We start from the raw sequence: 14,066 nt of genomic DNA on the forward strand, positions 1-14,066 counted from the left end.
TTGAATTATTTTCATTGATTTTTGTAATAGGGATGAGATTCATGATATACCTTGCTGTTTAAGAACAATTTATATTGACAAGTTAGGAAGCTTTCAATGACTTCGCAATTCAATTCAATGTTTAAAAAGCAAATAACAAGAAAATCCATATCTATCCAATTCCAATCTATCCAAATATGCAGTCTATTAACCTATGTTAGTTTGATGGTCAAGGGTTATAGCCTGACAGCCTCCATCCCCTTAAAAGAAAACTTTTTTTAAGAAAAAATATTTCTAAATACGAATGCATGTAATAGTGTTTGATGGCAAAAGAAAAAAAAAAAAAAGACCAAAATACTTCAAATGAAGCTCTCATCGAGAGATGTTAAAACTTTCCCTAAGGATGAATTGTTCATGTTCAACGCACCACGTCATTCCCATCCATCTTTATTATGTCATTTGTATGAAAAAATATTGTTTGCACTTGCAACATCAAGAAAGACCAAACATTACAGCAATTGCACAAGATGGCACCATAATTTTTTCAATTCTCTTTACATGTATAAACTATTGATAGAAAGCTTGATGTAGTAGCTTCAAGAGAGATTTTAACTCTGAAAGATAGCGAAAAACTTCCAGCGTGCGTATGGTTGTTCTGCAATCTGTTAGTGAAAACTTCCCGGCCAGTAAAAAGCCGATGGTAGGACATAAAAATGCTACCATCCAAAAAGACTTTGAATCCAACCTACAAAGGCACAATAATTGGTTTCTCATTGTTTCTTTGATAGGAAAAATTATTGTTACTTGGTTCAGAATTATATCAGCTGCATATCTTGTTTCCAGGAATTTAGTCTGCTCCATCTACTCCTACTTCTTTCTAACTTCTCCACTAGTAGGTCTGCAAAATTTCATTGCCAAATGTAAATTATTTCACAAAAAGAAATAATGAATATGGATAAGGTCATGCTATCTTAATATTGTTTACGTCCTTGATCTGAATGATTCTAATGGTTGACCATATTAATTGACAAATGGATTTCAAGTATCCCAATATGAAACAGAAATATATAATTCATTGCAGCTGAGGACCTAACAATTCCAGGTCTTAAATGAAGATGCAATGGAAATAAGGGATTTGTGAGAATTAGTATGGAACAGGAATCTCAAAAAAAAGGCAGAGAGCTAAGCAATTTTATGTGAGAAAATAATCATACATGATACAAGGCAATATTTACCCATTAAAGGTCTATCATATCCCAGTCCCTACCCTTTCCTAGTGAACTATAGGCCTTAGAAACAAAAATAAAACAACAATGTGTTATACCGCTAATAAGATACAAGTCTAAGCCTCAAAAGGAAACAACAATGTCTGTAATGCTTTCCTCTGTCTACCACATGCCACTTTATCTCGGGAGAAAATTCCTTCCTCTATGTAGATCTGTGTCAGTGCATCTCAAACTTTCTTTCACAAACAACGAAATATATGTTCCTGATATTTGTATTCCAGCGATCTAACTATGTCAAAATTTGCATTAATGACCAGTCCTCTTAAACAGTGAATCTGTCATTTTAGTTTTAAGTGATTTCAATTACTGGCCTTGAACAGTACTAAGGCCATTGAATCTAGAAGATTTCTATTCAGTTGTGTTATATTGGTCTACCCATACGGTATAAGAGTCATTTCTTTCAAACCTACTCCAATGTAAAAGTTCTTTTTCATCCTCTTATTGCTTGTAACTTGTTTAGTTTCTTGGTTAGTTGGGAAAAAAAAAACCAAGAAGTTCAATTTTAGTTTATTAGGATAAGTTCGGTTATCATTGTTATTTTCAAGAAAGCAACCTTATAAACAGCATTAACAACTCAATAGCAGGAACAAAGGGCAAGAATGAGCACTCACAATCCACTTAAAACTTTGATGCTGTCATAGAATAACCACTGTAAAGTGACAGCAGGTCCAACAAGTAATATCCTTATAGGAAGGCTTCTTGTAAATAAGTTAAAAACCCCAATTCTCTTGACAGCCTGCTCATGTAAAAGGCAAATTTAATTCAGTAGACGGCCTTCTACAATTAAGGAAAGCATCCTAAAATATGATGCAGTAATAGATGATACCAGTATAAGACTATCGGCCTTTTTGTTATAAAGGCAAGCAACAATGTTGTCAGCAGGATTAGAAATAAAGCTACCAACAGAACCAGCAGCATATCCAGCTAAACATGTCACCCCAAGCTGTTGAGCTTTTGAGCACTCTTCCTTCCTTCTTTGAACAACAGTACGATACAGAAAATCCACAGAATGCTCGAACGTTGAGAACATAACCATTGAGACTGCAAAGAAAGTGTTAGCATCAATCATGCACTGAACAACTGTAAATTAATAATTTCACAGTATGTCATTATTGAAGTTATGCTCATACGTAAATATAACAACTTGTACTGTAAATTTTGTGTTTCTATATATTTAATGCATAGAGATCCTACATTTCAAATCATACTGATCACACGAAAAGGGAAACTTTCCTTGTAGTTTTCAACTAACTAATTTGGAAGTAATTTGGTGAGATCCAAACTAAAGATTCAGTAATAAATTGCTCCCTATCAACACCTTAATCCAAAAGGATATTTCATTCTTTAAATGCTTACTACACAAATATCTCTTAAAGGAAAAACCAGATAATGGAAGTTACATGATTGTGCAATTACATGGAAGGTTTCGACCCAAAAGTGGAACAAGCCCTCTGTAAAAGCTGCAGCCAACAATAAGAAGTAAAAAGAACCATTTCAGAGGGTCTATAAACGCACGTATAAATTCATAAAGAAGATCAAAACTAGATAATGGTTAAGAAACCTTTACCCAGTAAACCCTTCTGATGCATAAACCCTTGGAAATCCATCAAGCAATCCCTTGGCAAAATGGGGCTGTGCTTGAACCCTTACTTTAACAGCTTCAAAAGGACAAAGAGCTAAATTGGCAAACATTTCAGCTGAAGCACTACTCATAAAGAAGACAAAACTCCTGTTGCGGTCAACCAAGACATTTGAGTAAAGATTCTTGAAGTATTCATACAAACCAAATCTGCAACCACCTTGAACACCATAACCAAATAACTTGCCTGCCCATCCTCTCCAAAACACTGAAGGACCTTGCTCTCTCAATAGAGTGGTAAAGCAAGCATATATGCTGTTGTACTTGACCGGATTCACCTATAAGTAAACGAAGATCATGTGTTTGATAAAAGTCCCCAACTAGAATTACAACAAGCCAAAAAGAACCATAGAAACAAGAACGATAGAGAAAAACCTGCATATTGACTTTCAAGACATCAAGAGGAGTGATTGCAAGATGGGTTGTGCCAGCACTGAGCATTCCACTAACAGCGCAAAGCCCATAATATCCAGCAGCCGCTTTATACTCTTCTCCATTTCTCAATGATGCTTCGACCATAACCGCGGCCGTCTTCTTTGCTCAGTTGCTTATCCCTTCTGTTAACATAAGAAGAAAACCCACTTTCTTGCTCTCTCACCTCATACATCCATTTTCACCAGCACAAAAAGTTCCCATTTTCTAGGAAAATAACAAGACTTTCTTTCAGAATTTATAAAGGTAGTACCTTTGCCCTTTTCTCAGGAAGGCTCCTTGTCTGGTAGTACATTTAAATGCTGCCGCATTGGAAACTAGGTTGTCAAATGTAATATTGGTTTAATAATTTGGTATTATCATAATTTACTTGCAGGAATTTAATTTAATGATAGTAGCAGAAATAATTTAATTTTTTTAGAGGCATTGTATAAAATGTCAACCAAATATTAAAATGGGTGGTATGGATTTTCCTGACCAATAATATATATAATTCAATTGTGTGATTTCATTTTAACAAATTTAATTATCAACGGATTGATTTTAGTAAAAATGACTCAAATCTCTTAAATAAAAGATGAGGTTGAATGTTTGATCCTGGTGCATGAAGAAAATATTTGAATGTTTGATTTTAGGAATGTCTGACTATATCAAATTTTAATTTCTTTTTGGGAAAAATTCTCTTTTGTTGTGGTTGGAGTAATTCAATCATAATTTATAGATTCAAATTATACTTTCTTATATGAAAATAAAACGAAATTAACAAGGAATGTCTGATTAAAAATAGACTCCATATCTGAAGCAGAAAATGAAGGAGAAAATACAGGGAAGTCAAGAACTTTGCCAACTAGCCATGAAGTAAGGATCTTAGCAGAAGCCAGAGAACCTATTCATTGCTTAATCATCACTATTCACTACAAGGTTTCCTTTACTGCAAACTCATGAATGTGATTTTAAAAAAAAAGATTATATAAAAAGCATTTATTAACTAGATAGACTTACCAAACCAGGAAGAAATTCTTGGAAATATATTAATGTGATTGAAAAGAAAAAAAAAAAAGAATTGAAATTATATTTTTTTCTATTTAAAAAAAAAAAAGTGATGAAGAGCAATGCACGTTATTCGGTATTGGCAACCATATATGGTATTTGATTTAGAATTGGAACGGGTAATCCGATCATCTTAACTTCACTCTCCACCTATTATTCACTCACTCTCTAATTTTTCTAAAACAAAATCCAAAACGCTCACATGCTCTGTTTTACTTTCCTTTTCTGATCACAATACTAGTTTTGTTAAATCTTTTATTTGGTATTGTTATTGTTAAATCTTTTTTGTTTTTCTTTTTAAATTGAAATGTCTAGTTTATTGTTCTTTTATAGAAACAAAGCAAGCCCATTTAATTATTTGATCTGAAAAAGAGTTTGCAGTATCACAACCTTCAAAACACATTGTTGTGAAGTAAAATTCTCTTTCAGAGTAGGTTCTATTTATATATATTGTTGTGAGATTAAAGTCTCCTTCGGGGTAGGAAAAAAGGGTTTTTTTCCAATTCCTCAAAATGAGAGGAGCTGTTCTTGTGGCACTTGCTGCTGCTGTTGGAAATATGTTACAAGGATGGGACAATTCCACCATTGCAGGTATGTTTATTTGATTATATATGTAAATAGGAAAACTTAAATTCGATTCTTCGTTCCAGATTTGAGTCTATTGTAATACCTTACATGTCTTTTTCAGGATCCCTTCTTTATATCAAGAAGGAGTTCAATCTGCAGACACAACCAACCATGGAAGGGCTAATTGCAGCCATGTCACTTATTGGAGCTACAATTATAACAACATTCTCTGGACCTGTATCAGATATATATGGAAGGCGACCATTGATGATAATTTCTGCAATTATGTATTTTCTTAGTGGTCTGGTGATGTTTTGGGCTCCAAATGTTTATGTCCTCCTTTTGGGAAGGCTACTGAATGGATTTGGGATTGGTCTTGCTGTTACTATTGTTCCTGTTTATATATCTGAAACTGCACCATCAGAAATTAGAGGGCAACTGAATACTTTTCCACAGTTCATGGGTTCTGGTGGAATGTTTGTGTCATATTGCATGGTTTTTGGTATGTCATTAATGGACTCACCAAAGTGGAGGGTTATGCTTGGAGTTCTTTCAATTCCTTCTATTGCTTATCTTGTATTGACAATTTTTTACTTGCCTGAATCTCCGCGGTGGCTTGTGAGTAAGGGAAAGATGAGCCAGGCTAAACAAATTTTGCAGAGACTTCGTGGAAGGGAAGATGTTTCAGGTTTGTTCATTCATACCCAAACTAATAGTTCTCATAGCCAGGTTCTCATATTGAAATTTCGATGCTAATTCTGAAGTTTCTTAATGTTGATCTATAGGTGAATTGGCTTTGCTAGTTGAAGGTCTTGGTGTTGGGCGAGAAGGAGCTATAGAAGAATACATTATCGGTCCAGCTAGTGATGTTGAGGCTAATGAGAAAGGTCAAGTGAAATTATATGGAACTGAAGAGGGCGTTTCATGGGTTGCTAAACCTGTAACAGGACAAAGTAATCTTGGAATTATGTCTCGACATGGAAGCATGGCAAACCAAAACGTGCCTTTTATGGATCCTCTTGTAACTCTGTTTGGAAGTGTTCATGAGAATGTTCCTGCAATGGGAAGTATGCTGATTCCAAGCACAGGAAGCATGTTTAATATGACAGGAAATCAAGGCAGAAATGAACAATGGGACGAAGCGAACCGAGGAGATGATGATGATGATGATGATGATGGTGGAGATGCAAATGCTGATTCCGATGATAATATGTGCAGCCCTTTATTGTCGCCACAAGTTTCTACCGTAGAAAGGGATGGTGCTCGTCCCGCAACCAGTATGTTAAGCATTAGACGTAATAGCAGTCTATTCAATCATGGAGGCGAAGAAGGTGCTATGGGTATTGGAGGTGGTTGGCAATTAGCATATAAATATTCTGAGACAACAGGTAAAGATGGCAGAAAGGAAGGAGGGCTTCAAAGGATGTATTTGAAACAAGAAGCTATGGTTGGTTCTCGACGAGGATCACTCCTTTCTGTAGCTGCTGCTGATATTCCTGAAGATAGCGAATATGTACAAGCTTCTGCTATTGTCAGCCGAACTGCTGTTCGCTCTAAGCAAGTACTTGATCAGGTTACTGATGGATCAGCAAATGTTGAACCACCGGAAATACCTGATAAAGGACCAAGCTGCAGCGAACTTTTTGAACCTGGAGTTAAGCGTGCATTAATTGTTGGAGTGGGCCTTCAATTACTTCAACAGGTATAATATTTTTATTGGCCTTCAAGTTTGTTTCCAGATTCTTTAACATTTGACTGTAATACATTGCTTAGTTGTATCAAATTCACATCTAGAGCTATGAGATTTCAAATTTTAACCAGAAAAGAAAAATATATTTTGCCTCTTCCATGTATCTAATGTGCAATCTTCTTGCTCTTGTAGGTCTCTGGGATCAATGGGGTTCTCTACTACACTCCTCAGATTCTCGAACAAGCAGGCGTGGCAGTTCTTTTGGCAAACATGGGGTTGAGATCAGATTCTGCATCTCTCTTCATTAGTCTCCTCACTGCACTCTCAATGCTTCCTTGCATAGTGGTTGCCATGAGACTAATGGATGTAGCTGGTAGAAGGTTGGTTTCTTTATTTTCACCTTTCCATTATTTATATTTGCAGTTACAGTATATAAGCATTAGTACCTTCAATTCTTGCAGGGCAATAATGCTATATACAATTCCTGTCTTGATCGTCTCGCTCCTCGCATTAGTCCTTAGCAATATTGTCAATATTGGATCGGTTTTGCATGCAATAATCTCAACAGGAAGTGTTATGTTCTATATCAGCTTTTTTGTTATGGGATTTGGTGCAATTCCTAATATAATTTGTTCAGAAATATTTCCGACAAGCGTTCGAGGACTTTGTATCACAATCTGTGCTATGACATATTGGCTTGGAGACATTACCATCACTTATATGCTTCCTATTATGCTTAAATCCATTGGCCTTTCTGGTGTGTTTACATTCTTTTCAATAGGCTGCATAGTTTCCTGGATTTTCGTTTTCTTGAAAGTTCCTGAGACAAAGGGCATGCCTTTAGAAGTGATTTCTGAGTTCTTTGCTGTTGGTGCAACTGCAATTCCCAAAGATGAATGAATTCAAATGCTCAATCTTTATTAGAGTGATTAGAAGAGTGTTTGGAGTATGTAACAGCAGAAACATCAACAGTAAAAACAATGAAAAGAAGAGGAAACAAAATGGTAATGTTATAATTTTGGAACAAAATGATTGTAATTGGATCTTCAATTGTCTGGAAATTGAAATTTGTCAGCTTTTTTTTCTTATTGAACAGTTAAACTTGCATTTTTTTTTTATAATGTTTATTGAACAATTATTTGCATATTAATATTCTCTTTTGCTTTTGATTAAATTAAACTAATTATATTAAATTAATCACAGTCACTATCTAAAGCAATTAGGGATGGAAGTGAGATGGATATTTTAGGGTACCCGATCTACTCTGATCTGTTTAACGAGAGGTACGAATAGTTATAAGTGGATTTTAGACGGATACAGATAGTGAAATTACTACCTGCAATAGATAAGGATACGGATATTAGACTTTGGGTATCGGTTTTGTTCATGGGTACCCTATCCATTTATTAGTAAAAAATATATTTTAAATAAATTCGTATTTGGATAGTTTAAAATGTGCTGATACCCTACTTGTTTAAGAAGTACTTTAAATAGGTTTGGAGGATATGAGTAGTAAAATTTTAAACGGATTTAAATACCGGTACTTAAATGGATATTTAAACGGATTTGAGATGGATATACAGATAATAAAATTTTAAATAAATACGGTTACGAGTTCAAAATTCACAGGTACTTGCCCCACTTCCATCTGTAAAAGCAACATATTGAAAAAGGGATTACCGATGCTAATTAACGGTGAAAACTAATGTCAAGAGCACAAATTGACAGATATGGCCATTTCACGGTTTTTAGCACCGGAATCGGAGGGTTTTTTTTTGAGAAATCGTGAACCGGCGCTTCCAAGAACCTATCGGAACCACCAGTTTCACCCAATTCCAACAACTATTTTTTTTATATATTTTCAAATATTTTTGTGAAATCTCCAAATTAATCCTTCTAACAACTATATAACACTAATTTTAAGAGTATTTCTAAAAAGTTAATTTTTGAATTTACTATAAATACCCCTTTTCATTTAAAAAAATAAGTTAAATTCAAGCCTTTTCTGAAAAAAATAAATTAAATTCAAGCCCTTTTTCTAAAAAAAAAAAGTTCAAGCCTTCTTTTTAAACAGGTAAATTAAGTCGTTTTATTATTTTTTTCTTAAAGTTTTTTCTAAAAATTATTTCATAAATATTTAAATTTTAAATTTTTTTAAAAAATATTTCTTAATTTTTGATTTTATAATTATACGATTCGCTGGAAAATTAATCGAAAAATCGGTCAGAACCGTCGATTTTAAACTGTTAAAGAACTGAAATCGAAAACGTAACTATTCAGTTTCAAATCGTAATCAAAACCGTCGGTTTTTAATTTTATTCCGATTTCAGATTTTTTATAAGTGGAACCATGGCCACCCTCTAGATTGAATGACTTTCCTTAAATATTAAAGATTTAAGTTTAGGCCTAACCAAATTATAGATGAGACTGACTATGGTACTTACATATTTCGACACCAACCTACCTAACACTAACACGATTAGAAAATAAAATTTTAGATCGTAAAAACTGGAGTAACTCCAAAATAATTAAGAAAATTGTTCGCAATTTATATTAAAATAAACAAAATAAAAATTGTATTAAAACTTAAAATTGCATTTAGTTGTTAATGCAAAAAATGATCATTAATTTTTAAATTTTGTCAGTTCGTATCAAAATTAATAGATGATTAATATAAAATAATTAAGATAACAATTAAATACATCTTATAGAAAATCTTTTTGACGCTCCTCCAATTAAAAGATTTTAGATTCATAAATAACTGTGTTAAATAAATCATTTTTCATTAAAAAGTAAAGAATTTTTGCACACAAGTCATCTTGCCTCACTTGGCCTTTTATGTTTTTTATTCTTCACATTTTATTTTTTCAAAAAAAAAAAAAAAAAAAAAAGAAAATTGCGAAAATTTTTTGCGAATTTTACAAAATTTGTTCTTTAAAATTTGATGGTTGTCATTTAAAAAAAAAAAATTGATGGTTGTGAAAATTTTAAATTAAAAAAAAGGGTGGTTTTTCTTTTTCTTAAGAAAAAGTGATGAATTGGCGAAATATGATTGGTTAAGAATGAACCCGGAGGAGCAAAGAGGTGAACCCAGCTGCAGTTGCACATTTCTCTCTCCCCCTCTCTCTCACTTTCTTCCTCTAGGGTTTAGAAAATTTCAGAGATAGAAAATTTTAACTGATTTTAATACTGAATTTGAATTTCTTTTGTCTAAAAATGGAAGCGCCCGATACGACAGCTTTGGAGAACCGACCCGCCATCTTCATGATCGGATCCTCCAACGTTGGCAAGCGCACTCTTCTCTCTCGTAAATCTCTCACTCAATTCTCTCTATATTGATTGATTGATTGATTTTGATTCGTATAAGAAAGCTCCTTGCTTGGTATGCTAAATTGTGATTGTTGTAAGCTTTAAGTAATAACATTTCAGCTGTATCCAATTTCAGATTTTAATTCAAAGGTTTATTTGTAATCAGTCTTAATGTGGAATATTGTTGAAACATGCTTTTAGTTGAGTGACTAAGTTATTTTGTGGAGGAAATGCTTCAACTTTAGCAATTTAAGCTATTTTCTGGATGTAGGATTATTATCAGTGGATTTTGAAGATACTTCGGATTCATCATCTGAAGTACTCGCCCAAGGGTGCGTAGACTTTATGTTGCTTGTTCCACAAATGCTTTTCATTAATTTGATTATAGTAATTTTATGTTGTCTTCCTTTTCTTGTCATAATAGGTGGACTATCAATACAAAGTATTACACAGCTGATGTTTCTGTATGGATGGCTCATCTGCATGATGAATTTTCCATCAAGACCCTTCCGGTTTATAATTGCCTCACTGCCTTAGTGATGGTTTTTGACGTTAATGATGTTAGCCTCTTTCTATCGTTCCTTTTGTTGCATTATTAGTTGCAGATGCTTCAATCTCCATTTGGGGTTAGCTTTTAATCTGCAATTATATGTTATCATTTGTATTCCAGCACGATATACTGATGCAACGTGTTCTTTTATTTGATTATGTGCAGTTATCGTCTCTTGTCGCACTTCAGGATTGGGTATCTCGCACTGATATTCAAAAATTTGAAATATTACTATGCATTGGAAACAAAGTGGATCTTATTTCGGATCATCCAGTTCATGCTGAATACAGAAGACGCTTAAAGAATCTTGAAGAGTCTTCTGCTGATACTTATACAGAATTCTATGAGTTTGGGATTTCTGAAGCTGAAGGAAGTAGTCTATTGGGTGGTGAGGATCCAGCAGGGGATATCAAGAGATCATGTCTTGACTGGTGCACTGAGCACAATATTGAGTACATTGAATCCTGTGCCTCCAATGCTGATTTTGACAAATGTAAGACCTATTGTCTACTTTCAGCGTCAATCAACTAGCATGCAATTTGGCAACTTGACTAATATATGCAAAATCCATCAATTACATTGTCGTTCTACCTACCCATCTATAGATTTAACTAGCAAGTAAATTAATTATTGCACTCTTCATTTGTTTTTTTACCTCCACCACTTCACCAACACATAAAAAATTGACAAATGGAAGTAAATTAAATTATCATTATCCTCATGTTCCATATCTTTAGGATGAGAATATTTTGCTTAGATCCTTTATACTTTAAGGCCAATCATTATGCGGAATTTGTAAATGACACAAACGATGGCATATTGTACATTGATGAAACTTTCCGAGCTGATTGACTGAGATTTGAGATTAGTAATTAACAAGATTGCAATTATATGTGTAAAACAAAAGTAGAAAACAAACATCACAAGGCCCTTAGTTGAGATTATGGTAGGATTGAATCACAGTTTGGATGACAGAGGATTAACCAGGAAAGATATTGCATTTGCAATTAGTATGTAATAATGTTAACGTCACTTTTGGTATCCAAAAGATAATGAAAATGTTTGTTACAGGTTTATCAGTTGATGGCGATTCACAAGGAGTTGAGCGCCTTTTTGGTGCTCTCTCTGCTCATATGTGGCCTGGAATGATATTAAAATCTGGCAACAACATACCTCAGCCAGCACTACCTAATATAGAAGGTTTTATTTTATGTGCCATATCTTTTTTCCCCCCATTAATTGAATGCTAACACTCCGATTATTTCCGTAAAAAAACTTGCAGGAAAATAACTTGATGAAAAATATTTTTCAAATGACTTATTTTCCGTTGTTTGGTTGTAATATTGAAAATTAGTTAAAAATATTAAAGTTTTTATCTCAAAATACTATAAAAAATATTAACAATAATATAAATTTTATAATTTAAAAATTTTATTGTTAAAAATGAGAAAAATGCAAAAAAAAAAAAAAAAAAATATATATATATATATATATATATATATAAATTATGAAAGCCGCCGGTGGTGATGGCCGTGGTGGTAGCCGGTGGTAAATGTTGACTAGTGGTAGTGACTATAATAATTAATAAATTTTAAAAAATATGAATTTATAAAGTTTATCAATATCCGGAAAATATTTTGCTTTCATGAAAATGAAAAGTTATTTTCCTTAAAAAATGATTTAATTTTTCTTTGACCAGGAAAATATTTTCCGTTGGTTTATTTTTCTGAACGCCTCAAACAACGGAAAGTTAGAAAAATATTTTCCTTAAGTTATTTTACAGAAACAATCTGAATCTAATTGTTTCATATCCCTGCACAGACTTGTCAGAAGAAGAATCTGATTATGAATTCGAGTATGAAGTGCTGTCTGCTGGTACAGCTGAACAATGGGATGACACAAATGAAGAATGGGTTTCTGCAACTGGTACTAGTTCCGTATCAGATGTAAGGGGATCAATTGGTCAGAATAATCATATTATAGAACATGATCATGTGCTGTCTGCTGGTACAGCTGAACAATGGGATGACACAAATGAAGAATGGGTTTCTGCAACTGGTACTAGTTCCGTATCAGATGTAAGGGGATCAATTGGTCAGAATAATCATATTATAGAACATGATCATGCAAACTGGGAAAAGTTTGACAACAAGGAGCAACAGCCCTCAACATCAATAGTAGAATTGCAGAATAAGGAAGTACTGCTCAATGTAGACGATCGTAATGTAGAAGCAGAAACAAATGAAGTTACACCTTTTGAATTTGAAGATTTAGAGCAGTTAATGTCTGAGATTGGAAATATACGTGACAACTTAAGATTTATGCCTGATTTTCAAAGGAGAGAAATGGCTGCAAAATTGGCTATGAAAATGGCTACCATGTTTGGTGGTGGCAGCGATGATGAAGAGGCGCTTGATTGATCGAAAGGATATCAGTATGTGGAGTAAGTAGTTCATTTTTATAATCCTTGAATCCCATTCTCGACAAGTTTACATGATGACTATCAGTCAAATACTTATACGGGGTAAACCAGATGAGCTTCTTGAAATTGTATTGCTCACTTCTTCAGTTTTAAGTGCAAGCGGTTGATAAGGAATGAGTGTCTGTTTTTTCATGCACAAGGATAATACTTAAGATATCGGACAAAACATGAATATAAGTTGAAACAGCAGAAATTCTAAGTTTGCTTATAGTTGGTTTTGCATATGGGGCAGATTTGCTTTATCTGTGGGTGAAAAGTCGTACTCCGCCGGTGATTTTTAACTTTTTAACATTTAGATATGATGTATTCTTCAAGAAAAGAAAAAAGACTCGCCTTTTGTTAACATGTTAATCAAATAACCGACACTACGCTGCAATTGCTGCAGCTGAGTGGGAGTGATACTAGATTACTTTTTCATTACTTTTCTGTATACCTAAACAGAATAATGTTCATAATTCTATGTGGAAGTAGGGTTCTTTTGATATTGAACTTTTGTTGACTGTATAAAGCTATGCATAACAGAACTAGTTGATATTTCATTTATATATCATACCTAGAGTTGGCTGGATCACAATAGAGACAGACAGGTACTTTAGTATGAACAGTTGTTCTTTTTAATTGAGGAAATGGAATAGCATGACAGAAACTAGCAACTTGCAGGGGATATGATGATCTTGTAAAGGGTTGGATTTTAGTAGAGTTAGAGGAAAGGTAGGCAAAATTCCATTATATCTAGTCATTCAAAATTTCAATTATAAAAAGCCATGTTGAAGGAGACTAGCACAAAGCACTAATTGAGACTCAAAGTCTTGTATTTTTCAAGTAGGTGTGAATGTCCTTTTAGTGCACTGCTAATCACTCTTGAGTTGAAAGTTGAAAGAAAATGTGATAGTTGATAGATAGATATCATCAGCTCAGATAAATGAGATATGGGAAAATTACATTACAATCTCTAATACCGTTAGTCAGTTTTTATGTTTTTAAAAATATATTAAAATATAATTTATTTTCATTGGACTATAAGATCATTTCGTCCAATTTTTATATCTTTTTCGTTAAGTGTCTTATAAAATGACGAAAAT

General features: G+C 33.5%; 3 protein-coding genes across 5 annotated transcripts; 2 read left to right on the forward strand and 1 right to left on the reverse strand.

The window, feature by feature from the left end:
- Positions 1-394: 394 nt before the first annotated feature.
- LOC105628589 (mitochondrial phosphate carrier protein 1, mitochondrial) lies at positions 395-3,600 on the reverse strand. Of its 2 annotated transcripts, XM_089720115.1 has the most exons (7): positions 3,280-3,311; positions 3,092-3,182; positions 2,833-2,994; positions 2,682-2,725; positions 2,092-2,306; positions 1,877-2,001; positions 395-877 (listed from the first exon to the last, which is right to left on the reverse strand). In XM_089720115.1, the coding sequence occupies exons 2-7, from the start codon at positions 3,097-3,099 to the stop codon at positions 847-849; spliced, it is 585 nt and encodes a 194-aa protein (XP_089576241.1). In that variant the 5' UTR covers positions 3,100-3,182; positions 3,280-3,311; the 3' UTR covers positions 395-846. The 2 variants fall into 2 exon arrangements, with proteins under 2 accessions (XP_089576241.1, XP_012065430.1); XM_012210040.4 differs by having other exon boundaries at positions 2,833-3,182; positions 3,280-3,600.
- A 911-nt stretch (positions 3,601-4,511) lies between these two features.
- On the forward strand, positions 4,512-7,731 carry LOC105628619 (monosaccharide-sensing protein 2). The gene is made up of 5 exons (XM_012210063.4): positions 4,512-4,977; positions 5,075-5,641; positions 5,739-6,655; positions 6,836-7,023; positions 7,105-7,731. Exons 1-5 carry the CDS (start codon positions 4,899-4,901, stop codon positions 7,541-7,543), a joined length of 2,190 nt encoding a protein of 729 aa, XP_012065453.1. The 5' UTR covers positions 4,512-4,898; the 3' UTR covers positions 7,544-7,731.
- Positions 7,732-9,711: 1,980 nt separating this feature from the next.
- Positions 9,712-13,473, forward strand: LOC105628588 (GTP binding protein). Of its 2 annotated transcripts, XM_089720808.1 has the most exons (6): positions 9,712-9,950; positions 10,224-10,284; positions 10,377-10,512; positions 10,668-10,995; positions 11,574-11,702; positions 12,324-13,473. In XM_089720808.1, exons 1-6 carry the CDS (start codon positions 9,860-9,862, stop codon positions 12,920-12,922), a joined length of 1,344 nt encoding a protein of 447 aa, XP_089576934.1. In that variant the 5' UTR covers positions 9,712-9,859; the 3' UTR covers positions 12,923-13,473. The 2 variants fall into 2 exon arrangements, with proteins under 2 accessions (XP_089576934.1, XP_089576935.1); XM_089720809.1 differs by lacking the exons at positions 9,712-9,950; positions 10,224-10,284 and having other exon boundaries at positions 10,438-10,578.
- Positions 13,474-14,066: the final 593 nt, after the last annotated feature.

Source organism: Jatropha curcas, chromosome 4 (genome assembly GCF_041381405.1).
Source record: "Jatropha curcas cultivar XTBG-Jc1 chromosome 4, XTBG_Jcur_1.0, whole genome shotgun sequence".
NCBI classification, from domain to species: Eukaryota; Viridiplantae; Streptophyta; class Magnoliopsida; order Malpighiales; family Euphorbiaceae; genus Jatropha; species Jatropha curcas.